We start from the raw sequence: 26577 nt of genomic DNA, 5'->3' as shown, positions 1-26577 counted from the left end.
ACATTCAAAAGTATTATTCTTTGACTTTACTATGCAAAAAAGTTTTTTTCAAGTTTGTGTTTATTTGTTTACTTAGATACATGTTTTCAGTTATAGAGGTAGCATTGAAACAAGAGCTAGGATACTTTAAAGCTTTACTTTGCCGTGTCATATGAATAACAAGGCTATGTTTAAACAAAATTCCAAAAAACAGCTAATGTTTAGTCAGAATAGAAATTCCAAACAATGAAAAAGCAGAAACCATTATGAACATATTTTAAACTAAAGATTGCTCCCATAACCTGTTGAGTGCTCTCTAATTGCTGGGAAGAAGGAATTTGCATATGTTCTGAGCTCAGTCATGTTTTTCATTTGTCAAGTTCAGCCTGAGGGAAAACCACAAAGACTCAATCAGTTATACAAACTCCTTAGCCATTTAAGCTGCATATTTTGCACAAGAGTGATGGATTTCTGCTTTTAATTTCCCCCTGTTGCTGCATGTTCTGTAAGGAAATCTGGCAGTCACTGACACATGATTATTGTTTTAAAGTGCAGAGTCCACAGGACAATGGTGGCAATATTATTTATTTCAAAACCAGATGTGTACAAGTAACAGACAGAGACAATAAATAATGCAGAGACCAAAAACATGTTCTGTATATCTACTGAATTAGGGCAAACAAAGTGATACAAAAACTAGGTTTTGCTCACTTTTCCACCTGTGAAAAGCAATTTAAATACAAATAGAAATGGTGTATTGTCCTGGAATGCACACAGAAAGAAGTTCGACACCAGAGATGCAGATTTTGCTGGAAAGAATCATAGAATTACATAACCTCGAGGACACATAAGACTGGCTGAAATGTTAAGCAAAAATAATACAGTGAAATTAACACGTTTGGTCTCGTAAACAACATGTTATTCCCAGATACACATTATGGGGGGACAAATACAAATCACTTCCCTCATTCGCGTCATGTAAGTGGAAGTTTGTTTGGCTGCTTAAGCTGAAAGACAAGAATTCCTACACAGCCTGCTGCCATACAATAATGCAACATACATTTTTAAAATCTTGCCAGTATAATAAGCAGCCAGCGGAACAAAGGCTGCAGTTGGAAAGGAAGTCAGTCTCCCTTTCAACTACAAAAAGCTGAACTAAAAGTCACTTTAAGCCGATCTAGAAATCATTGGCTGAAGCTGAAATGCAATGAATGCACTTAATATTAGCGCAGATACCGTACAAGTTTGGGTGGAAGATTCTATGAAAGCATGAAGACATTCCCTTACATTATAAGAATATTACTAAACATGAAAAGGCAAGAACAGGTGTTATAGTACATCTAAGTTTCCTTGAGAAGAGGAGAGCAGTATCGTTATATTCACCTCGTAAAAAAGGTCAGTGGACTCCCAGAAAAAAATTCTGAGATGCTTCTGTCCACGATGTCTAACTATTTTCCTTCTTACAATTATTATGCAACTATTTGTTACCAACTGTGAGCCTCACACTTTTTTTCTACAAGCCGTAAATCTGAAATAACTTTGACCCCGGATTAAAAAAAAAAAAAAAAATACACACATTTCCAAAATATCAAAAGTAATATAAAATGAAACAAAAAAGAGATAAGTAAACAAGCAATTGATATTTACACTACATACAAGTTACACAAGATGACTCATCTCGTTCATTCATGTCATTTTTAACTCCTCCGTCATCTCAGCGCCCCCTCCCACCTCCAAAAACCTCCTTGGATTTGATAGTCAGAATGCTGTCAGAGAAGCAGCCGCCCCTGTTCGTATGAAGATTGGAAGTCAAGAAGTCGGTCGATGAGCTTTGTAGTGTTACAGCCACAGGATGAGAGAGAGAGAAAAGGTGGAGTCTGGCTCCCTCTGTAGGAAAGCCTGTGAAATGACATGTGATAAGGGCAGCGGCGCTCAGAGATTATCCCCTGGCTGGTACTGAGGCTCAGTGGCAGTGAAGTAGTCCTCCAAAAAGGCTTGCAGGTACTCAAAGGTGGGCCTCTCCTCCGGGTCTTTCTTCCAGCACTGCACCATCAGCTCGTGCAGGGATGAGGGGCAGTCCTGCGGGCACGGCATCCGGTAGCCTCGCTCCACCTGCTCCAGCACCTCACGGTTGTTCATGCCTGGAGAGAGGAACACAGAAAAATGAAAACAAATGTGGCTAAAAACTTCAATCCAATAACCACCTCACACTTCATAAGCTTTTTAATAAAAGATAAAAAAAAAAAGTTTTATGAGGCTTCTGCATTCACAGAAACAATGTCAAGACATTCACCAGCAGAAAGAATAACTGAGTGCATGTATCCAAAACAATTCAGTTCAAATATAGAGTAAATGCAGAATGTAGACTAAAAAATGCTGTTGAAATCTCTAAAAGCTAGTAAGTGGACCTTTGAGCTGAGATTAGTCTAGTAGTACTGTGTATTCTACAGAGTACTAGAATGGACTCAAATATTACACTAATAAGAAGTAAGGAGAGCCGAATAACTTTTTTTTTGATTGGATTTTTGAGAAAGTTATTGATATTAATATTTCAGCATTTAAAAGACCTGCTGGCAATAGAGTGACATATGTATATATAAATATATAATCCTTTGGAAAATATGATAACCTGCAGTATTTGTTTATTGTCAGTTGCTTTCTAGAGCTAGGCAAAAAAACATTTCACTGCATGTTGTACTGTGTATGACTCTGGATGTGACAAAAAAAACATGATTTGATTTGAGTTTTGTGTTTTGTCTGTTAGTTTTTGTGTCTTTTGTCAGAGCTTGAACTAGAGTTTGGTAAAAAATAATTTCACACATTTTCCAGCCTAGCTCCAACCGACTTCCACCTAACGAGAGCTTTAGTCATCCAGAGAATTTGAAAAGCGTGTGGGTGTGCAGGGCCCAATGTTAGGTCCTTGATAGAGTAGAAGTATTTACAACAACTACTTATATATAGCAAAAACTGTACTAATAGTTATTTTCCACCCATGTTATTAGGTTTATAACAATTTAAGTAGTCTAAGAACTACTTATAACGTTTTTTCTTTTCAACTCATTAAAATGCCTAAGAAATAATGTCAAAAATGTGTATATCAGATAAACAACAAATTAATTAATTTTACATATTCACAGTCTTTTGTGAACATTGCTCTGCATAATGCACAATGTAATGTACATTATGCAACATGCTGTTCTTTTTTTAGCACACAGAACCAGGGCTTCATGCCACAGTAGACCTAAATGCTCTCACACACTCTGTATTAATGACATATACGCAATCATCTGGAGTTAAAAAGAGATTACATAATCCACAGGGCAGCAAACTCCCACCTGGATAGGGCACCCTGCCCTTGGTCACCAGCTCTGTCAGCAGAATGCCAAACGACCACACGTCCGACTTGATGGTGAATTTCCCGTAGAGAGCAGCTTCAGGAGCGGTCCACTTTATTGGAAACTTTGCACCTAAAAGAAATTCAGATTTGGGATTTTTAATTTTCAAGACCTTCTCAAACTCCTGCAACATTTTTGTTACTTTACTGTGGCAATTCCAGCATAAAGCAACAACTTTTACCAAAACCTTAGGAGTAAGTAGGTCAGTCTGCTCAGCGAATATTTTCCTAGTCTGTGATTTCTTCAGTGCAGTGCACTCAAGGACGTGATGATATCCCACCAGGGGAAGAAACTGCACAATTCCATTATCTCTCTCTGTCTTAGTTTGTGCATGACCCAAGATAAACAAGTAAATATTTAAAATTGCAAACAAATGAGTGACTGAACATGTTGACAGAGTGACTAATGGAGTCAGCGAGTCCACCGGGGGTATTTCACCTCTGCCAAAATAATCAGGGGAAAACAACATTTGAGTGTTCAAGTGGTAGTGCCACTTATTCCACATCATTCCAATGAGATACACAGAAACAGATGGGCTGTGTGGGTATAACATGCTCTGTCTTAAACCCTGCACTGTGCCCTTGTGTAAGTTTGATATTCTGTTGCCTTGCAACAACCACATGTGCTTCTGTTTTCCACTGGTATCACCAAGAAACATTCCTGCTCATTTACTGTACCTATTCTGGAAAGTAGTGTGTATGCATATGTGTGTGTCTCTGTGTGTAAAATGCCTCTTGGAATCGACTAAATGGAATAAGTAATCTGCCAGCGCGCCAACCTTTTCCTCTGACGTTTAGGTTTTCAGAAGATGCTGTGATTGGGGATGAATAGAACGCTACAGAACAGGTAAACAAGTCAAAATTGATATCTATTATGACTAACTCCTTGTACAACAACGTTTCCAGACAGTGACCAATAGATTAAATGTAGTCTCTTTAAAATGGTGGCTGTAGCTGTTTAGAAGCTCAAACTCAGTTATCAGCATCAGTTATGTGCACTGCCATCAGCCTACATTTGTTTACATTTTGGGACCAATAAAAGCAGAAATCGCTATTTCCAGTTCTTGTCTTGTGTATGCGTGTATATGTCTTATATGGAGCATTTGTATCCTATGATTTCTAAGCTACTTTATGGACTTTTATTCGCAATGGACATCGGAGATAATGATATCTGCAGGAAGGTTAAGTCACACTGAATCTAAAAATGTGTGTCTGTGTATTCAGACTTAGATTGCAAGTAGAAGTTGGATTTTGATGCAAATTGCGTATCCTAATTGCCTCAATGAGCAGTTTCCCACTGCCTCTGGTGTAAACGGTCCAGTGTGAATCTTGCTCTCCCTGAGACACATATTCCTCCATGTATGCATGTATAAATAACAAAAAGTCAAACCTACATTTACAAAGCTTTGGCAGTTAATTTCAATATGTCGTTTGGCCTTCTAAAACTTGTATTGTTGTAAGCTATGTTACCATTTATGATGCTACAATGACTTCCTGTTTACATAGATGATTGCATTTGATTGGGCCGTGCACAGATGTTTCCCAGCAACCACTTTGCACAGTACTTAAATCTTTACAAGCTAAAACATTCCTCACGTTTTAATGGTGCAACCCAATTTAGTAAATAACTAGTCTGAAACTGGCAAGTAGCAGAAGGCTTTATAATAAGCTGGGGCAACACATCCCAGTAGTCCTACCTTGTCTTGCTGTGTATTCATTGTCCTCAATGAGTCTGGCCAGACCAAAGTCAGCGATCTTACACACCAGACTTTCTCCGACTAGGATGTTGGCAGAGCGTAGGTCTCTGTGGATGTAGTTCATCCTCTCAATGTATGCCATGCCAGCTGCCACCTGGGAAATGGAGTTATTTTTTCCAGTGAACATCATAACACTTTACACTTTCAGCGTGATTGAATCTGTGCTAAGTAAAATTTGCACGTACATTTATAGCCATTTTCTGAGCCTTAAAAAAATGGGGCTGCAATAGAGTATAAGCTTTTAAACTGAAAACCTAGATTTGCTCTATTTGCTAAATAAACTCCAGTGTCAGGTATGATTACTTTATGGACTCGTAGGAAGTGATGAATTATAGCTTCAGAATAGAATAACTGCAGCGACTGAGTGCTCCAACAGTAATGCTAAATTACTAACTTTAGATTTGTATGTATGTATGTATGTATATATATATATATATATATATATATGTATATATATATATATATATATATATATATAGTTATCACAGAGCAGCCAGACTGATAGGTAACAATGTGCTAAGTTCAAACCTTTGAAATACTGCCATTTAGGCCTGCTAAAATGAGAAGCTGCCTAATGAAACTGTAAACACCGGCATAACATCACCATGGAAATGGCCATAAATATGCAACACTGAGCGTAAATGAATACATTGGTAACAGCTGGAGATGATTTAAGTCAATAAAGCTCTGGTAACAAATCCAGTGTTCAGCATCAAGATTTCAAAACGTTTTTAGCAGCATACCTGAGCTGCCATGTCCACTAGATTTGGCAGCTTGAGGCCTCGTCCTTCTCCATCTTTAAGGAAGTCAAGCAAACTACCTAAAAAACAGACAAAAGGGATTTAGGATCTGTTGTCTCAAATTGGCTTCAACTGCCAGATCTGATTTGCATCAAAACTGAAGTAAAACATTGCATCTAATGTGACATCAACTCTAGGATTCCTGCCACACGTTACACTTGGTTCAGACTGTCTGTTATTGCTGTGGTAACTGAGAAGCGCTGTTATTTTTTAAAAACAAAATTACCCCTGTACAACCACAATTTGTTACAGTATAGTAATGTGACATGCTGTGAAGTAGGACACATACTGTATGGTCCATGCAGATGCATAAATTATGTACACACTGTGTAGGTGTGTGCACAAATGCATGCATGTAATATTCAAAGTGATTTTAAGTGTAAGTTTAAAATAGCATCTACCTTTGCACATGTACTCAGTGACGATATAGATGGGTTCTTCAGACACCACGGCGTAGAGCTGCACCAGCTTGTCGTGTCGGAGCTTCTTCATAATCTGAGCCTCCTCCAGGAAGGACTCGGGTGACATGGTGCCGGGCTTCAGAGTCTTGACTGCCACCTTGGTGGTGCCATTCCACGTGCCTGACAAGCCAAAATAAGGAAGCTGTTCAAGGCTAATTCTTGGACTGGCACTAATTTGCAATGGGAGATATTCACCAATTAAAAAGCATGACACATATTCTGACAAAATGGTATGGAAGGACATAAAAGTACATGAAAGTAATGTGTGACTAAAACCTACTGAAATAAACATTAAGATTTACCTTGAGATTGTATTCGCCTGTGTGAGTTTAAATAAAGTGTAGAACATTTTTAGAGCAAAGTAAAGCAAAGTGTTGTGCAACAGCAGGAGGATAACTGAAATGAAGACTGGCTATGATCCCAGCTTATCCAACTTTTTGCTTGACTAGTTTTCTTGACTTGAATTTAGCTTTAAACAAGACTAGGATTTACTTAATCCATGTTTGGGCTTTGTCACAGAAACCCAATGAGACAAAACAAATGTCATAAATAATCACATACAATAAGTTTTAACTGGTCCAAAGGCCTATACAGATCATGAATCCAAGCAGATATCTTGGAAAGTTCAAAAATCGTATTCCTGTCCAAATGAGATTCAACCGAGATCAAAATGAAAAACAGAGTTCACTGAAAGCAAACACTCCTCCCTATGGGTAACATTAGCTGAGTGTTAGTTTTGAATGATCCAACACAAGTAGTATGTTTCAAAAAAACATCTCACAGCTGTCCAAATCTTAATTTCTGCCTAAGAAGAATGCCAAAAACATACACACCCATCCAGACCTCTCCAAACTGGCCGTTCCCGAGACGTTTGATTAGCTGCAGCGACTCCCGCGGGATCTCCCACACGTCTTTGGTTTTGACAGACAGGTCAGTCAGACGAGGCATGCCTTTGTGGCACGGTACAATCAGTCGGCAGCACAGCCCCGCAGCCCTGGCTGGATCAACCATGCAGTTTGAATTTTAAATGATGTCAGTGTAGTGGAAAACCATATGACATTGTAATTTTAAGGAAGGAAAAGCAGATACAAATACATCATGATGGAGTTTATCTACTTCAACCATAACGGTATCATAATCTCACCCGAGTAGTGCTGCACTAGCTGCTGGAGTGTCTCAAACTGGGCCCTGGTGGTGATGTAGTAGCCCCCACTGTCCAGCTTACGAATCTTATAGTGTTTGACGTGGTCTCCCTTGACATCATCCCAGTCCTGGATGGACAGAGAGTAGGCCCCTAGAAGAGAGACAAGTTTAAATGAGTGTTGTTGGATGTAAATCCTGCTCCATTCTCAGGGTCCATTCAATTAGTAGTCAAAATCTCAGATGTGGATGTGTGAATCCATTTTATTACATAGGATATCCTAGAGACAAATACAGAGTCGACCTAACACGGCTCAACCCCAAATTTGTCTGACTCTCTGCTCCTGGACCCCCTGGTCTTATTCACAAAGGGTGGGGTCTCCAGGTCACAGTGAGGTGATGTGTTTGTGTGCTTAATCGTTATCTTTTCAATTGGAATGTGAGTGAGTGTTTATGACCCTCAGAGCAGTGGACTGTAAAGAGGGACTGGAACCAGATTCAGGATGTGTCTCTCTGACATCATCAATTCAACTTCTGACACATTTGTAGAGCTGGGTTATAACAAAATATACCAGAACATCTTATATTATAAAACAAAAGTGTAACAAACAACAAACTATATACTTATAACAACAAACTTAATGCATGACCAACATGTCTTCATTTATGCTGAAATAATGCTTTTACCTTTTAGCTTAAATGTATAATGCAAATCACACACACATATGCACATATACAATTTTAAATTCCAACAGTGTATATGAAGCACATTGTGCATAAGATTTGGGGCACTGAATATGGAGCAACTGCATAGCTAATGACATGATATTAAACTGAATTTAAGATGCACTGATGGTCTAATTTTCCTGTGAGTTTGTCTATAAATAAACTGCTTCTACTCCCATCTTGCACAGTTAAGTAAAGCTGTCCTAAATCTTATTTATTCACAAACACTTCTGTCTCTTTCCTAAACTTTAAAAGCATTCAACATGTAAGCATGTTAGCTGCAGCTCGGTCAGAGTACCTTTGGTTGTTTCACTCTCACGGATGAGGAAAGTGCCTCTGGCGTTGCCGTTGGAGAGCAGTTGCCTCTCTGCGTCCTTTCGGCCTAATTTACCAAAATACCAGCTGCAGAAAAAAAGAAGTAGTCAAACTATGGGAGTAATATTTGGTTTAAACTGTTTTTTAAATATTTTTGTATCTGTACGTGCCACTATGCCTCAGGTAACAAAAGGTGGTGAGATGAGGTCTCAAATATTTATAATATACTTTCTGCTGATGCAGCTGCTGTGTGTGCTCATATAAAACAAGTTTTACTCACTCCTCAGCTTGGATTGAGTCCACCGGAGCGACGTAATTGCTGGGAATGTAACCAGTTCCACCTGTAGTGAGAGAACGAGCCTCCCACCAGTCGCCCTCGCTGAGGAGAGAGAGATGGGAGGATGTAGGCAGGTTGGAATAAACAGATCAACCATTTACGCATAATGCAGACAGGTGCAAAGAAACCCTCAGCAGTGGATCATATTTACTGTATTTCTAGTATCTGAGAGCTGAGCAGAGAGCACAAAAAAACAAGCTACACAACAAATTGCTTTTCTAGTGTGTGGGCCCCTGAAGCTTCAGTGAATCATCTCCAACTGAAATCACATGTAGTAATCCCTTATGTTAGTCAAAAAAGTTAGTTGTTTTTTATTGTTAAAAAAAGGGGGGGGGTGCTCAGGTTAAGAATGGGATATAGTTTGGTTCAGATGTATGTAAGGGGAAACACATATGAGCATGAAAACAGACTTTAACACAACACCGGCTCTAAGATGGCCATCTAGAAACCTTAAAAAACTATACACAATAGCTGCCGAATTATTGCTTGTTTATATTTACAAAAAATGCAGAGAATTCGAATTTCAGTTTGACTTAGGATAGGATCAATACCAATGGTATAAAACATGCACTTCAAGACACACCACTTACTGTATGTATGGTGTAAAGCAGAGCAATCCTGTCACTATTTCTACACCATAAATCTAACAATGACATGTTATTTTTCAGAAAGCTGTTGTTAAAACATGAAAAATCTGCCAGGCTTTCCATGCAACATAACCAAGGGCTGGGCGATATCAGATTTCACTATATTCTTAACCAAATACATCAATATCAATATTGCGACAATATTCTAGAGTTGACAATTGGTGCTTTAACTAAGTATCTTCACACTTAGATTTTAGATAAATAATCATCAGTAATGTGGACATAATGTCTAAGTAGGTAAAAGGCAAATAATAGAGCAGCTAGAACAGTCCGGTAAGATCAGAAAAGTACATCACTGTACTGTAATGCAGCCTTTAAAACAAGGAAAAGACAACACTTATGTCAAATTACCATATTACAATATCCAAAATTTAAAAAGACATCTAGTCTCATATCACATTGATATTGATTTAATATCAAGATATTTTCCAGGCCTAACGTAACCCTCATGAGCCGAGACCCGTTTCCACTGCCTGTGCTTGTGAAACAACATGTCAGTCAAAATGCAGCATTCAGACATTGCTGACAGACAAAAAAAAACAGAAAGTGGGGAAAACACATCCACCACCCTTCATGCTGTCATGCAGATGTTTCCACACTTACGTGCTGTTGAGGATCTGGAATCTCTCCCCCTTTCTGAAGCTGAGGTCATCCTCGGTCCTGGCTTCGTAATCGTAAAGAGCCACAAACAGAGTCACCCCTGCAGGGAAACAAAAAGGGACGAGTGGCGGTTAGGGTGAGTAGAAGTGAATTGTATGGATGGAAGTATTATGTTAAGATTTCCACTGTGGTTTTATTGTTAGGTTTGTTCGTCCGTCTCACGCATGGGCTGCATATTATGGAAAAGCAATACGAATCACTGCCCTCTTCCTTTACTTCTTGCATCACGTCTGCTGCAGTTTTTTAAAACTTTAATTTATTTTAGTTTCTAGACATGTACATTAAATACAAGATACAATTCAGAAAGAGAAATCTTCCAATTTTATTTTCAAACTAATTCACTTAACCTCCTACAGAACACGCCTAAAAAAGACATTGTAACTTAGTTTTTTAGTTGGTGAGTAAGGCAATATTTGGGCTTTTTTCCCCCTCCTGTGCATTACATGACATGCTTATTGTTATTTTTAAGTTATTTGTTTGATTTTAAAGCTGTACTTGTCAATAATTTTCTCTCAACAATGCATAGATGTAATGTGAAAGGGGTCGCTCCCAATGACCTGACTCTACAAAACATTTTAGCTTAGCTTAGCTTAGTTTTAGCTTTACTCGCAACACTCTTGCAAGCATTGTTTTCGGTCGCAGCAGGCAACTGTTCAACAAAAAAGCTCTGATAAACCCTCTGTTCGCTACATGCTCAACATCAAATTGCAGACAGACACAATTAGCGACTAGCTGGTGAACATACTGGAGCATTTAGCATCCAAAGAGACTGAGATCGCTCAACTTGTAGGTAAAAGAAAAGCAAATTTTAAATGTTTTCATGTGGTCTTTATCTGCTGAATTTGTAATTTAGCAGCTGTTGGCTAAGGCGTACACCTTAAAAAGTTAATAAGCTAATAAAAGGCAAATGGTTAACATCAAACAAACAAAAAATCAATTATTACAGACATACAAATAATTAGAACTCCGTGTTTTGCATAGCCTACAAAAAAAAACACAAGTCTCATCAGACAGAACATCCTCTAGAACAGTTAATGCTGCCAAGGTCTAGATTAGGACAGCCAATCAAATTTATCTGATGGGATTTGGAACGGCCCTAGAGTCCCTGTATCTCTTAATAAGCATGGAACTGTAAAACGATTTCATTTTCTGATTTGATTTGAATCATTCCTGGACAGTCAGAGCTACACTGTTGCAATAAAGCTCTGCGTGTTTAACAGTCAATGCAGTGACCTCTGAAACCCAATGACCAACACTGCTCAGGCTGGGTCGAATGAGGTTTCTGTTCTACTCTGTCCTAGTTGACAGTTGTTTGGAGGATTTTATTTCCTTCTCTTCCTAATCTCAGATGTGAATGTTGTGTGGTGCTGCCCACCCTGAGTAATTTTTTATTCGTACATGCTGGTGGTGCTAATTCCACATATGCATAGTGTTTATCCGTGCTAGGGAGGGCAAAAAGCTCCAAGTAGTGTACATCAAAGCAAAACATGCTGTTAATTTATGCACTGCACATCATATGTATCTTTAAAATCCTGAGTGAGAGACGTAAAGTCCATTTCTCCACTAATCAGCACAATGTCTGATCTTTCTGGTTGTGAAATGTGCTTCACAGAGCAACAGCGATAATTTAGGTCACTCTGTTTTCTATTAACTCTCAGACAGTGGACATTCATCTTCTGCAGACACATTAATTCATCACAAGCCCACAGCATCAGCTCACATCACATATTTACTCGGAATACAGGAGGAAAAAAAGTTTCAAAAGAATCTTAGTTCCAAAATTCCAACCTTGTTGAACCTTACTTGAGAGTGAAAACTTCCTACTAGACAAATCATGCATGTAATGCGTGACAGTGTGTGGTCTTCAGAGAAGTTTACAGCTATACTTCTTAGACTGACATTTTATTTCCCATTAATTGCTCTGTTTAAAATTTGACCCCTGTTTAATCACAGCAACATATTTCCTAATTACACTGTCACCCTGTCTTAAAGGAACAGTTCAACATTTTAGGAGTCACGCTAATTTGATTTCTTGCAGTGATTCAGAGAAGTTCAATACCCCTCTTATGTGTATGCAGCTACAGCTAGAATTATAAGTGGAGAGTTTTATTGTTACACTACATTGTGGTCTAAACACATTGACAGACTTTTTTTTAAAATTGAGGCCATTATGCTAAATACATATAGGTATAGTTTGGCATGGAAAATAGTATGCCAAAATATATATTTTTAAACAGCAACAGTCTTTGAAAAACCTGAACGAGCCAAATCTTATAGATAATAAACTGCTGCCTTACATTTCAACCATCTTAAACACTCCACAGACTTATTTAAAGCTCCTTCAACCTCACCTGTTCCGCCTCGAGACCGAAGCGTCCCAGACTGCGAGGACGTGTGGACTCCTCCGAACACGGTCACCCCCTGTGAGGCGCCGCTGTGGAAGTTGTTGTAGTTGGGGATAGTGGTGACCCCGAAGCTAGGGTAGTGCTGTGGCGTGGGGTCGGACCCATAGCGGTACCCCGAGTTGTGTGAAAGGCTGGTCTCCCGGTCGTCAGTGAGTTTTGCTGCTTCTTTATCCTTACATTGGACACAGCCCATTCTCTACTTTCTGTGGGTGGAGAGAAAAAGAGACAGAGAGGAAATTAGTATTCGAGTGAAATAAAAGCTGTCTCCGTTGGGGAAATTACGATTCAATATTCCATTATTTCAGAGCTTCCTCTGAGAGTTACAGAGGGCCCTGTGAAAAATATTTCAATTAGGCTGAAATTAAACACGGCACTCTAAACTCCATCACTAATTATAGGAACATAATGTGAAAGAGCTGCAGTGCATGGACAATTTCACTGTTCGGTATATGTGTATAATACAGATGCTTTATGCTGAGAATATCCAGCTTAATTAATGCTACACTATAAAAGCCACGTTTAGCTCATGGTCCTGGAGTCCTTTGCAGCGGCCCGGGTTCGAGTCCGACCTGCGGCCCTTTGCTGTGTGTCATCCCCCATCTCTCTCCCACCTTTCCTGTCTATCCACTGTCTCTAATAAAAGGGAAAAAATGCCCCCAAAAATAACCTTTTAAAAAATTGCTACACTATAAAAGAATTTAACAGCACTACTTATCATGGTTTACTTTTACAACTTATTGCACAACCACACTTACAAGAAGAATTTACACCCAGCCACTGCGTTTACAAGTTGGTAAGCACTGTATTTTTGTTTTCTTTAAAAAAAGGAGCCACACACCCATCTATAGATTCAGTTAAAACTTATTGAAGCCCTTAACAGCAAACCACTCCCTGGCTGTGCACTCAGAGTACGCTCTGAGTCTCATGAGGGGGACTGACCTAACTAAAGCAAAGCTAAACCAGATTCTGTTGTGAGTGATGCAATCTTCTTTGCCAATTAAAAAGAGCCTTAACGTCTTTAAAGACCCAGTTTACGAATGCACATTTGGGCTCACCGTGCACCCCTTTAAGCCCTGCAAGCTCATGAAGCCCTAGCTAGGAAGAGACCGCTGACGGCACTGTTGTCTTTCATCAGCACTAGCGTCCGGCTGACTTCGGTGACGGCTAATTGGAAACACACTTGTTTACAGTCACTGTGGATGGAGCTAAGAGAAAGAGCCAGTGCTGCAAGAGACAGAGGAGGAGGTGAAACCACCGCACCACTCTTCACAGCTAAAAGATTCAGATCCACATTAACAGTAGGCCTACAGTTGGTTCACTCCCTGGTTCTTTTATGTCAGGAGTCATTTATAAAAAATAAAGAAATATGATTATCTTATGAGAAATGTTTTGCAATTGATAAAGACAAAACATGAGGTCATGATAAGTGTACTATGTAGATGTTGAAATACATGTTAAATGTAGGCCTAATATAAAATAACATCACACAAGAGAGCTAAGATAATATTGGAGGTAACCGTTTCAGCCGGAAGATATTTTTTAAGTCTCATCACTTTATTTAGAGCTTAAACAATTAGTCAATTAATAGAAAATTAATAAGAACACAATTGGGTACGTTGGCTGGGGTATCATAACAATGTAACATGTCAGAAAGTCCTTTATGCATGTGGCTGCAGCAATAACAAATAACTACTTTGTGACGCAGACCAGTATATCTCTTTTTTACCTGCTGCTCACAGGTACAGTACATGGAAGTATAAAATACATGCCAACCAAATGCAGAATTCACCTATTGTGCACATCATTTTCAGTTTCTCCAGTCCTTTATTTTCTCCACACTGCTGTAATGAACAGGACAAAGCCGCTGCAGAGAGGTGATTCATTACTGCCAATAAAACCCCATAGAATCCCCAGAAGAAGAAACAAGCCAGCAGTAGCATTACAACATAAGCCTAAAGCTGTGAGACCACAGACTGAAATACAAGGTAGAGGACTGCTGATTCTCTAATCTATATAATCTTTAAATTACAAATAATCTAGATATCACCTAACTTCTGGTATTCACAGCACCCTTCTCCACACGCTATAGCAGGTATAATGAAAGCGAAATACACCTTTAAACACAGTGAAGCCTACAATTTCAATTTAGGGGGAAAGGCACTCCAGGAAATGAAAAAGCAAAGTTATTATTATTATAACCTCAACATGATGAGCTATCAAACATTTTATCAATTAGTCAAGAAAATATTTTCAAAAATAACCCACAGATTTCCCTTGAATGAAAACTTGATTAAAATATTAACTGAATTGACTGGGGCAACAGAGGTAAAGTATGTTTTTCTGGTGAACCCTTTTTTTTGTCTGCAGTGAATGAAATGAAAATAGCGCTGCATCCTGGGGGGGGGGGGGGATCAGGAGGGGGGAGGGGAATCTTATCTGTTGTTTGATAAAAAAAGGCCTATCTGTAACCATTCTGCTGCACAGAACCTATCCATAGCCATCTCGTCTTGTTTATCTATAGCCCTATCCATTTGAGATATTGCAGCGTCTGCTTGGTAACCATCCACACATGAATCATGTATGTGAGCACTGTGCTGCGACTGAAGATGCCCGATGATTAAAATCCACCATCTTATGACATAGGAAATGTGTGGTTTTTTTTTTTTATATATTCATCTAGTTTATAAGCGCATTCGACAGCGTGTGCACATGTAGGCTCTCACATTTATCTCAATTAGGTTATATAAAAAATACGTTGTTTTTCAGATCCATAAGACGACTACTCTGCATTTATACAATAAAACATGCATCGACACTATGTATCATATCTCAAAAGACACAGAGCTTTGCAAGATACTGATTTTAGTTGCGTTTAAGGACACTATACATCGTAGGCTGCTCCACGCCTGGCTTGCAGCACAACCTCCCCTCCCCCCAAAAAGCAGATGATGGCATTGCAGCCGGGGCGGGGGGGGGGGTGTTCCTTTCTTGTTCCTGTTGGCACGGCCTGCGGATCGTATGACCACCTCGGCCTGCGTAAACCGATTAAAAAAAAATTTCAAACGTGGAATTGCGGGAGGAATGGCCTTTCACAAGAGCCAGACAGAGCCGTCATATTAAAACTCATCTTGATTGGCTCTAGATGCAGTCCGTAATCAGACTATGGTGTCGGGCAAAATCTGTTGAATAGTAGGCCTAGTCCCGGCCTCGTCAAATCTGCTGCGAGATTGATTCATATCAGGAAGTGAAGAATGTAATGAAGCCGTAAACATCAAAAGTGAAAGGGTTAGTTATATCCTACTATACCAGCCACAGATGTTGGGCTCAACTGGAACTTAATTTCCCCAAACGACTGCTTTTATTTTGAAGCGGTAGCGTTCCGGGCACACGGGTTAATTATATAACACCAAAACTAAACCATGATAACAGCCTAATTCGCCGTTTACAGTCTACAAAATATCCTACAAAACTTTTCCCGGTTGAGATTTCGAGCACCTAAACCACATCAGACTATTTAACAGCACTTTAAAAATGCAGCTAAGCAGGACACGTGTTTTTAAGCTGCGATTTGCTACTTCATGAACAGCCGGCCATTTCGGAGGCGTACATCGAGTCTGAAAGGGATTTACTCTTTTGGAAAATTGGGGAAAAGCAGCATTTACTAGACCACGTTTTTAATAGTTTAGAAACTAAACAAACATCCCCCAAAATGATGTAACGTTATCGTTAAAGTATTGAATTTAAGAAACGCTAAAACCCGCTGAACAAAGGGTATCCAGCGATGGTGGCTGCTAACCGAGAAGCCACGTGGAGAGGAGCCGTTGTTCTGCTCTTTTTTTTTTTAGCCGAGTAGTTTTTACACCGAAGCCTTTTAGTTATAATACGACCTTTTTAATAAAATAAAAAGATTCCCAAACAAGCAAGGTAGAGACTTTAACATGCAATTTGTAACATGGTTTATTAAGAAATGACAAACTCATGAGTACATTTTTCGATGAGAAGATTCTTGACTTACAACAGAACTACAAAAAAACGTATTGGTCAGCAATAACACGGACATTTTTTTTCTTGAGGAGCGCATCTGAAATTAGCCAGTCAATGGATGATCTGGAATCAGCGATGTTTACTAGTCGTGTTGATCGCGGTATCCCCCGGAGCGCTCGCCATATCCTCCACTCGAGTATGATCCGCGACTCCTGTAGCCGCCTCCGCCACCACGGCCGCCGCCGCCGCCGCCATATCTCCCCTCGTTACTGGAGCTTCTGTCGCCGTAGCCTCTGTCTCCCCTGTCTCCGTATCCTCCTCCGCCACCGTATCCTCCGCCTCCTCGGTCACGGCCGCCGAATCCACCGCCGCCTCGTCCTCCTCGGCCCGATCCGAAGCCGCCTCCTCTGGAGCGCCCGCCGCCCTTTCCCGCTTCATCGACGCGAATAGTCCGACCGTCTAGAGTCTTGCCGTTCATGCCCTCCATTGCATCTTTGGCATCTTCTGAATTATCGAATGTCACAAAGCCAAAACCGCGGGATCTCCCCGTCTCTCGGTCTAGGATCACGTCCACTTTCTCGATGTTGCCATATTTGCCGAAGGCCTCAGCCAGAGAGTCCTCGTTGGTGTCGTAGCTCAGTCCACCGATGAACAATTTACCATCTTCCGACATTTTTAGTGTTGCTTTTCACAAGCAGCAGTCGAGTAGTTGACGAGAGGAGCTGCTGGTCGAATGAGAGAAAGGAAAAGGGGCGCTTCGCTTCTTCTTTGTGTTTTTTGGCGGGCTGCTATACCAAATTTAGGTGCACACAGTAGCGCTTAGCTTCCGCATTGTGTTTCCTTCCGCATCGTGTTGCCTTTGCCATCGCTTCTGGGTCGGAAGTGACGTCCGTTGCAAATCAGCCAATGACTGCGCATGTCCCAGAATGCATTGCATCACAAACGGCACGCCATCGATGTATTATAAGACGCAAGCTATTAGTAACTTTGTAGCTAAGGAAAATAGTTAATACTACAGCTTCCTCTCGCTGTGAATCCTGGCTCAGCCTCAGACCGACAGGCATTACAGCATAAAACCAACAAACAAGGTTGAGTTTAAACAATATTTGAAGGGCATCATATCAACATATAGGCTATGTCAGTGATCTCACTGAGGTTGAAACATGTCACTATATATGTTATTTATATTTGCACAGGTTTGGGGGGATATTCATATATTTATTGTATATATTTGTGGGGCGATTGCTTACAAAAAACAAGTGTCACACGTAAGTTCAGCACTCTGATGTGAGAGGAGCTTTTTGCAACAAATCATGCCATTTCTAGGCTGATAGTCTGTAGACTGGAGTCAGAAAACTGCATAATTTAAACCTCATTGCAGTATGCAACTATTAAAATACTGGTTATCTGTATTCAAGATGTTGTACTGCTAATTGTCAATATTAAATTAGCGTCCTATTACAGAAGTATTTAGGTATTAACCAGCCTAATACTAAGAATAACCAAGTTAGTTAGCTAAGTTATTAATATGTGACTCTGTTTACTGTGTCTGCAGATGGCATTGCCTATGTTGATGTGTGATCATCAGACAAAACTACAAACTGTTTGAAACCATTTGTTCAGCAGCTGTAGCCAATGGGAGCTCAGATTAGACTGCAGCGCACATTTGCACTATATTGTATACCATTGACTGTATTTACAGAAAATGAATATGTATACTTTGCAAAACTTAAATGCCTTTTCTCTTATAGGTATCAAAAACATTCAATAAAAAGGCACACATGTATTCTTCAACGACGGTCACCCAGCCACATGGAGGAAAGCCAAGGAATGAGATGTAAGGCTCGTCTCTGTGATCTTGGTAGGCTGGTAAGAATAACAGAATTGTGTACTTTTTCAACTCAAATTATATATTTTTTGATTGTATTGTTATAAAGATGATGTTGTTAATCATTACTTGATCTCTTTGTGGCTTATATTTGGTGAAATGACGTCCCGATGTTACGACGATGGGGTGTATGGGGATGAGGAGTTGCATCCGGCCTTTCATGATGAAAGCAATCCTGTGTTGAAGAACAAGAAAGTGAGTAGAGGCAAAATTACATGAGATGTTTATGTTGGTGTCACAGTTTAAACTGTCATTGTAAATCAGCGTTGGACCACTCGTCGTCAATCCATACATTGTGCTGATTTTGGATCACTGGCCGAGGTCTTTTCTTAATTCATGATTGGAGAGCTTTATTCTATTCCCCAGCTTTTTACACTTCACCGTTGTACTGACTATAGAGAAAAATCCACACGTCCTTGAACTAGAACCTCTGCAAAATGAAATGTTTAGATTTATTACACAACCTAATTTCCTTAATATTTCTTCCTAAAAGAAGCTAGCGTTACTGATAAATGATTGATAAATTTAATTTACTGGAACATTGCCCATCATTATGTTAGAAGAGAGTGGAATAGTAATAGCCCTGCATTCAAAAGATCAGATTGTATAGTACAGTTCAAACGCTGTGCCATATAATCTGATGTTGACATGAGAGAGAAAATGGAAAATGACAATGAATTAACAAGGTCTTGAATATATTTCAGCACTTCTAAAAAAAAAGAAAAAAAAGAAATAGTCTTTAAACATAAGTCAAAATATGTATTTTAGCTTCAGAAATGGTGAACTTTTGAACTGTTAAAAGAAACTGGTACCCCCTTACAGAAAATACCCAAACCGTCAGTTTCTGCCTTGGTACAGCATGTTCTTTCACTCTATCCGGTGACTCTAAGCGTGTTGTCTCAGGTTCCACTGATGGAGGTAATAATGTGTTGGAGGACTATTTCTCCTCAGCTTACCGCCACCTGATTCAAAAAGACCTCCTTTGCCCACCCATGGAGAGAGACATTCAAGATGAGAAAACAAAGAAGTGAAACCTTTGGATGAGAAACTAATAGTAAAAGGAAGAGGAAACTGGAAAAAAGCAGTGAGCCTTAAGGTCATCCACAACGGGACGTTTAAGAATCTCTGCCTGCTTTGCAGAGTCCACATGCCAATGTTACACTTGTGTCTAAAAAGAAAAACAAAGCCCCGAGCTATTTACAAGCACCAGTACAAGTCCAGGTGAAGCAGTGAAACAGAAGAACATATGCATCAGTACAACCAACAGTGTTCACAGAGGCTTAAATAAGGCTAGAAAATGTATATTAATAATAATTTTCCTTTTTATATTCATCATTATGGCCTGAACAAAACTAAATAGTTCTAATGGCGTTTGAACTTCCACAATGGTGGAGGTTTTTACATAGGTCTGTAATCCCTGGGTCATGTGTGTGTTTGCAACAGAATCATTCTAATCAGGGAAAACTCATTTACTCTTCCTAGTTTTCTGGAGGAAAATTTCGGGCTCATATTCTAAAAAGAAAATTAAAAAAATATTAATTTTGATGTATGAACTGAACTGAACTGAGGCCTTTTCTAGAGGAATAGTCTCGTAGTATATCTGTGTTTGTCTTTAGGACTCTGCTGTTCCAGTCCTGTGGTCCATTACGGTTGGTCCTGCTATGTTAGCCTCCGCAAAAACCTACTGGACCGCACCAGGACCCCAGAGAGCCGGTTTCAAAGGAATGTGTCATTTCAAACTAATCTGTTGTCACTATTATATGCTTCATACTAATTGTATACATTACTTTTACATAATTGTATTAGTTACAATATGCAGGTTTTTTTTTATGGTACCAATATTATTGTACCATTTATATGATACTAACAGGAACTGATCAAACATGTGCCTTTTTGGATATCAATTAAACGGTGACTTTACTCCTTCTACTACTGACCCACCGCGATCATCGAAACACCAAACAAGGGGAATATGTTTCAGAATAAAAAGACGTTCACCCTTTCAGTAGAGTTTCCGCATCTGAAGCCGTTCTCGAGGCCTGTGGTGGACCAACAAACTATTAAAAGACTTTCCTATATGTTGGTTTTGGTAGTGCTGCTGTTTTATATCTTGCATTACCTCATTTAGTATGAAACAATAAGATACAAATGATTCTCTTTGCTGCATGGCAAAAAAAAACAAAAAAAAAACATGAGACATTACAATTAATGACTGCTTTCAAAAATAACATTTGTCTCCACAAATAATGTAGCTATCCAAGCTGTAAAGACTTTCAAATGCGTATTGTACATTGAATACTGTTTGACATATCTGTGGCGGTCTGTCTGCAAAGACGATGAGATGTCTGTCAAAGTAGGTAGTAAAAAATGTTGAAATATTACTGAGGTAATTATTACCGGAGTTTTTAAAATAGGAATTTGCACCTGGACACCAAAGAATATGAAAAGGTCACCTGAAAATGTCAGCATGGTAACATATTCAACAAGTTGAACCTCAGTCCAGGACAGTCATGTCTGCTGGAGCTCGCTCAGTGTCAGTGAGGGAAGCAGTAGATACTCCTACCCCAGCTCTGCAATTTTCATGTGAAACGTCACCTGAAAAACATTTCCATGGGTTTGACCATGGTTTTAATAAAGTGACAGAAGGTTGTTGAACATGAAAAATAGGCTACACAAACACCATCTTTTCTCCCTTGATTGATCTAAATAAGTCGCCGCCATCAAACTGCAGGAAAATTGTAACTTGATGCTCCGGACTGTTTGTCAACTGCTGAGCAAGGTATGGAAACTTGTGAGTTTGGCCAGAATCCAAAATCAGCGCCACGCATTATAAAACAATATATTCTGTTCAACCACTTTGGACCCAAACCCAACTATGTTTTACATAGTAATGTGATTGTCAAGAGAGACAGAAAAATGTAGCATTAATACTTCTAAAGAGGTTAGATGATTCAATTGTCGAGGTTTAAAGTAGACTTCTCGGGTGACTACATTATAGCATTGTGTTTTCTTTCACAATCTGTTTGATGGCCAATGAAGGCAAACTGACAAATAAAAAAAACAAAATGTTGATCATGCAGAGAACATAAGCTGCAAGATCAATACACTCAATTAAGGACAGACATGTCAGGGTCGCACTGCGGGACTGATGGATCACATAGAGACAGTCAGGTCAGGCCTGAGAAACAGACATGTGCGGCCTGAAAAACCGATACGTGTGGACTGAAATAACAAAAAGCACTGGTGCTGATTCATTTTGGAGCTGAAATACTTTCTTGATTAATCAATTAGCTACTAAACAGAGAGCTAAGTAACAATTTGATACCTGATTTATTATTTCAAATAGTTCTGGATCCGCTGTAAAAAAAAAGAGTTTTCCCTCTGGTCATCGATAAAGTCTTTAGAAATCAAATCACCCGGTGTCGAGATGAATCAATGCTTTTGTCCATCAAATATAGAAAAAACAGGAGTTTGTTTAGCTTTCTTGAAGAATGGTTCAAAAATAACGGCTCTTTTCTAAATTAGTCATTCTTTAAACCTTCCATATTTGACTTACAAACAATGCTCAACTGGTCATTACATCAGAGAAAAGCTTCATTAAGTTAACTCTGATGGACTTTTAAATCTCTCCAGGCTAACTACAATCAATTCAACACAGATTTAACAAGAAAATCTGTGACATTTGAGGCGTTTGGTCCCTTTATATTCAGATCTTTGACATGGCACAACAAGGTCAAACCTCACATACCCGCCTACTGAAGCCACACTCTCTCCTGCCTTATTCAACTCCGAAACAACTTTCTGTTCATTCATCGAAGAAATGATGTAAAAGAGGATCATTTTCTGTTGTGTGCCATTTGAATACGTATGAAACTCCCTCCTGTGTTTGCTGGATTTGGTACAACACTGACAACTCCCCCTTATGGCTGCCTATCTCTGAATAGTTACAACATTTGCTTGTGTTGAACAACTGAGTTCATTCAGTGTATCAACAACAAGACAATGGACACATTTTACTCTGCGACAAGATTAACAGCACAATAAAATGCAGTGTTCAGGCGTTCAAAGCATTCTTCTCGTACTGAATGAAAAGAGCTGGTTATAAAAACCCACAGCTGAGCTTCATACACTATGTACGTGTGGGTTTAAAACCTTAACTGTGTATTGGTGTCACAATGTTCACAGTTGAGTATGTTGACTCATGTTGTTAAATCACTGAGCCCATTATAAATGCCCATTCAGTCAGTGACATTTGTGCCAAGTAGATGCATATTTTCCAAATTGGAGAAAAGGGCAAATTACAAAAACAGTAACTTTTTTTCTCTCTTTTTTTTTTTTTTTTTTCTTTCTTCTTCTTCTTCCACAAACAGGAGTAGATTCTCGCTGCTTCTGCCTGTCAGTTTAAACGGTTCTTTCCAGATCTCGTGCCAGCGGAGGACAACAGTCAATGTAAGAATTAACTGGAAATAATGATATGGTGGGTCTACACCAATGGAAGTTGCAGGTTTTCTGGTGGAACTGAATACCACTTGAGTTGATAATACTTGGGCACGAGCCTGACGGTGTATGGCTGCTGTATGTAGAGAAGCAGTGATTAGTTGATAATCAGTCTCAACAAAAAGTTAACTGGCAACTATTTTAAAAAGTTATTTTTAGTAAAAAAACGCCAACAAGTTTCTGGTGTCAGTCTCTCCAATGTGAGGATTTGTTGCTCAACTCTGTTTTATAGCATTATAAACAGAATATATTTGGGTTTTGGATTGTCGCTCACACAAAACAAGACATTTCACCATGTCAGCTAGGATGTGATTATCGATTAGTCTATAAAATATCATAAAATAAAAACATGCACATCAAAACTTTCTAGAGCCCAAGGTGATGTCTTCTCTTCTCTTCAAATGAGTTGTTTTGTCTGATCAACAGTCCATGACCTAAAGACATTCAGAAACAATAAAATGTTTAGCAATTTTGGTTCAAAATGACTTCAATGACTTCGCAATTATCAAAACAGCTGCCCAGTGATTTTGTGTTGATCCACTTATTGATTAATCAACTAATCTAAATGCAAATAATCATTCGATGCAGCCCTACTGTGGCTGCATGTGTGACATTTGTTGACTACTAGATATGTTGTAAATAAACACATTTAGCTTTCACCAAAGTAATCCATTAACCCCTTACCGGATTAAATATTTCATCTTTGTGATGACACACTAAAATCCTTAAAACACAAGTATCAGCTTATGTGCCAGTGTGTTTAATAAGCTAAACTTTACGGGCAGAGAGGGCCTGAGGGGCAATCCACATGGTTCATGAACCATAATATGAATCTCCTTTCACTCAAAATGCATACACATCACGCACGCCAGACATGTATGTCTTAGACCAGGGAAGGGCTGAATACTCAGAGCTCCAGGGTGCAAACCAACACACAACTGCTGCCTAACTTAGTGGACATGGATAAAAACCGAGGCTCTATAGCTGCCAGCTACACACACTGTAGCCCACATCATCCCCGGTGTTTGCCAGCAAGATGGATGGCTGCACCTCCAGAGACAGATAACCCGATTAGGACAGCTCTAATTAGATATTTAACAGCGTGGTAATGCAATTAGCTGAAATCGTATGACAATTATTTTGGGGTGACTCAATACGTGGCTGTCTGCGGGCCATTGTGGCGTTTGTGTGTGAATGGCCTCAGTGGTCAGCTCTGCAGCGCATCCATCCCTACTGCTGCTACTGCTGCTGCAACAACACAGATCCCCCTTTCCACAACCACAGCCCTGCAAACCATCCTCCACAATACAAGACCCCTGGCACCCTCTTTGCCGTTACCCCCTCTAAAGGGAAAAGTAACCCGTCAAATAGCCTACACGCACGCACATCTGCAGAAAGACTGGAGGGACTAGCCTGGCTTGATCGCAGCGAGCCACAATGTGTTATTCATCTCCTCTGCTCTCTCTCTCTCTCTCTTCCCCGAGATGAATTCACCTCGCAGTCTACAGCGCAAAATAGGAGACGAGGCGGGTGCAGCGATTGAAATTCAACACGGGGGAGAAAAAGAAGAAAATGCGTGCTTACCGCGGACAATCAGATTAATCCATCAGAGTTTCGTGCGGGAAATCGCCGATGTTGTTCCCCGCTCTGTGAGTGTGTTCTCCTCGCAGTGAGAGAGAGAGAGAGAGAGAGAGCAGCGCCGGGATACCCTGCCGTCCAGGAGCTGCTGTGGCCGCCGTGCGTACTGAGGATGACGATGGCGACCAGAGTCAAGTTCCCAACAATAACATGTACAGCTCCCTGTCGATCCTGTCAGAGTAAAACTGGTCTTCTCACGTCGTTTCAAGGTGAAAACAGGAATAAAGGGAGGTTTTTTTTGTTAAGCAAAACTGAACGCATTAGATAGTAATCATACTAATACTATATCAGTCGGATTTTATTGAGCACGCCCCTTACCTGCATTCTAAATGACTAACCGTCGTGCTTTTATTTTGACTTGCAAATAGTTTTTTTTTCCGGTTTATCTCTTGAGGTCTTGACGCAGCTGGGATTGCGTGCAGCTGATGCTGAGCTGTGATTGACACCCCTTTCCTCCAATTACAATGCATAGTGGGACACCCCCCCCCCCTGGTTTATGGGAAAAGTAAAACCAGAGCGTGATTGGCAAATATTCGGTTTTCGTTCGAGAGACGAGAGCTCTCTTTACACTCTCAGTTGAAATATTTCATTTCATGTGAATAAAAACAGAGTGCACACAGAATCTCATACATCTTATAAAAAATGATTATATCTTTAATATGTTGGTTTATCGGCCATTCTCTAGCTTACTCACATTTATATCTTCATATATAAGGGCATTGTAGGTAGGCTCCCATGTTCCTTATCACATTGTCTTTCTTTTAAACAGAGTACTCATGGTTTACGGTCCCAGGACACTATTACGTTGAATGTACAGGACAGAATTGTTCAAAAAGGCTTTCACGTATGCTGCACCTTACTTAGAATGAACTACAGAAAACACTGAAACTACAGTAATTTCCTCATATGAGTTTAAAGGTTATGTTAAAACCATGGAACATGAGTCAATTCACACGTGCAAATGTTTCAAATAATGGCACTTTAATTTAATTGAAATGCACTTGAGTTGTCTTTGCCTCTTTTGTGATTGTTTTGTGATTTTTGTTACATGTAACTAATTTGTTTTGCCATCTTGCCCAGGTCTCTCTTGAAAAATAAATTTGAAATCTCAGTGAGACCTGGTTCAATAAAGGTTAAATAAATAAAACCCTGTTGTAGTCATCAAGTGTATGTGGATTTGTTTTTACTTGGGTTGGGCGGTAATATGGTAATATGGTATACCGCAGGGTCTTAAAAATAGGCACCGGTATCAGGTTCAATATGCAAAAATTGCAATGCACTTATATAGGAGAAAAGGACTAAATATTAAATATAATTTATTTAATGCCTAAAAATGCTTATGTGTGGTTGTCATCAGGTGTCAGTGTGGAGGAGAGAGAGAGAGAGAGAGAGAGATTTCTGCAGTTTGGCAGCCTTTGGGGTTTCGGTATCAAAATTTGGATACCGCCCAACTCTAGTGTTCACTCCAACTCAAATCTAAAACACACTACTGACCCTCCATGGCACATGACTAATAGCACAGCAGAGCAGGCTGGAGGTCTCACCCTAACAATCAATAGGCAAAAACTTCTAAAAAAAACCTAATTGGTAGCTTCTTATTTCAAAAAAATATTCAGGTGGTAAACCTTTCTCACTGGAATCTTTCCCAGCAACTTAAATTGGAAAACAGTATCTCTTTTTTGTATTAATGAAAACATCAGCAACATTCAGCCACTGAGAGACCCTGTTGGGTACGAAATGCAACGTGTATTGCAACAATTATGGCAAGCAATCCTCACCCAGATTAGAATATGTCACTTTTATAAGGATGAACAGCGATTTCAACCTGGTCAGGAATGCAATTATGAATCCCAATGCTGACCTCTGAACTCCATTCATTTAACAATCTTCCACCAGTTTTGCAGCTTTTTGAACACTGTTAAGGCTTTCATAAACCAAACACGTAGTCC

General features: G+C 39.6%; 2 protein-coding genes and 1 long non-coding RNA gene across 6 annotated transcripts; 1 reads left to right on the top strand and 2 right to left on the bottom strand.

Moving 5' to 3' along the window:
- Positions 1-546: 546 nt before the first annotated feature.
- Positions 547-24776, bottom strand: LOC116679832 (tyrosine-protein kinase fyna). 4 transcript variants are annotated; one of them, XM_032509302.1, is made up of 14 exons: positions 24575-24756; positions 20947-21088; positions 18563-18668; positions 12568-12824; positions 10160-10256; positions 8853-8951; positions 8556-8659; positions 7536-7685; positions 7225-7389; positions 6332-6511; positions 5874-5950; positions 5071-5224; positions 3315-3446; positions 547-2120 (listed from the first exon to the last, which is right to left on the bottom strand). In XM_032509302.1, the coding sequence occupies exons 4-14, from the start codon at positions 12812-12814 to the stop codon at positions 1912-1914; spliced, it is 1614 nt and encodes a 537-aa protein (XP_032365193.1). In that variant the 5' UTR covers positions 12815-12824; positions 18563-18668; positions 20947-21088; positions 24575-24756; the 3' UTR covers positions 547-1911. The 4 variants fall into 4 exon arrangements, with proteins under 4 accessions (XP_032365193.1, XP_032365196.1, XP_032365194.1 ...); XM_032509305.1 differs by lacking the exon at positions 20947-21088 and having other exon boundaries at positions 24575-24776; XM_032509303.1 differs by lacking the exon at positions 18563-18668.
- Positions 16561-17478, bottom strand: LOC116679833 (glycine-rich RNA-binding protein 10). The gene has a single exon (XM_032509306.1). The coding sequence runs from the start codon at positions 17276-17278 to the stop codon at positions 16748-16750; it is 531 nt and encodes a 176-aa protein (XP_032365197.1). The 5' UTR covers positions 17279-17478; the 3' UTR covers positions 16561-16747.
- Positions 17672-20422, top strand: LOC116679834 (uncharacterized). The gene is made up of 2 exons (XR_004329517.1): positions 17672-18688; positions 19445-20422. It is a non-coding gene; the product is annotated as an uncharacterized LOC116679834 (long non-coding RNA).
- Positions 24777-26577: the final 1801 nt, after the last annotated feature.

Source organism: Etheostoma spectabile, unplaced genomic scaffold (assembly GCF_008692095.1).
Source record: "Etheostoma spectabile isolate EspeVRDwgs_2016 unplaced genomic scaffold, UIUC_Espe_1.0 scaffold00018250, whole genome shotgun sequence".
NCBI lineage: Eukaryota > Metazoa > Chordata > Actinopteri > Perciformes > Percidae > Etheostoma > Etheostoma spectabile.
Note: the sequence above shows the minus strand (reverse complement) of the source record. Positions and strands in the feature narration are given on the sequence as shown.

What these genes read in the sequence shown, in the direction of transcription:
- LOC116679832 (XM_032509305.1), bottom strand. Translation starts at nt 12,814, where the DNA reads ATGGGCTGTGTCCAATGTAAGGATAAAGAAGCAGCAAAACTCACTGAC. An exon ending in GACTCAATCCAAGCTGAGGA is followed by an intron (nt 8,660 to 8,852) that starts GTGAGTAAAACT and finishes TTTTTTCTGCAG; the next exon opens with CTGGTATTTTGGTAAATTAG. An exon ending in TAGTGGACATGGCAGCTCAG is followed by an intron (nt 5,225 to 5,873) that starts GTATGCTGCTAA and finishes TCCATTTCCCAG; the next exon opens with GTGGCAGCTGGCATGGCATA.
- LOC116679833 (XM_032509306.1), bottom strand. Translation starts at nt 17,278, where the DNA reads ATGTCGGAAGATGGTAAATTGTTCATCGGTGGACTGAGCTACGACACC.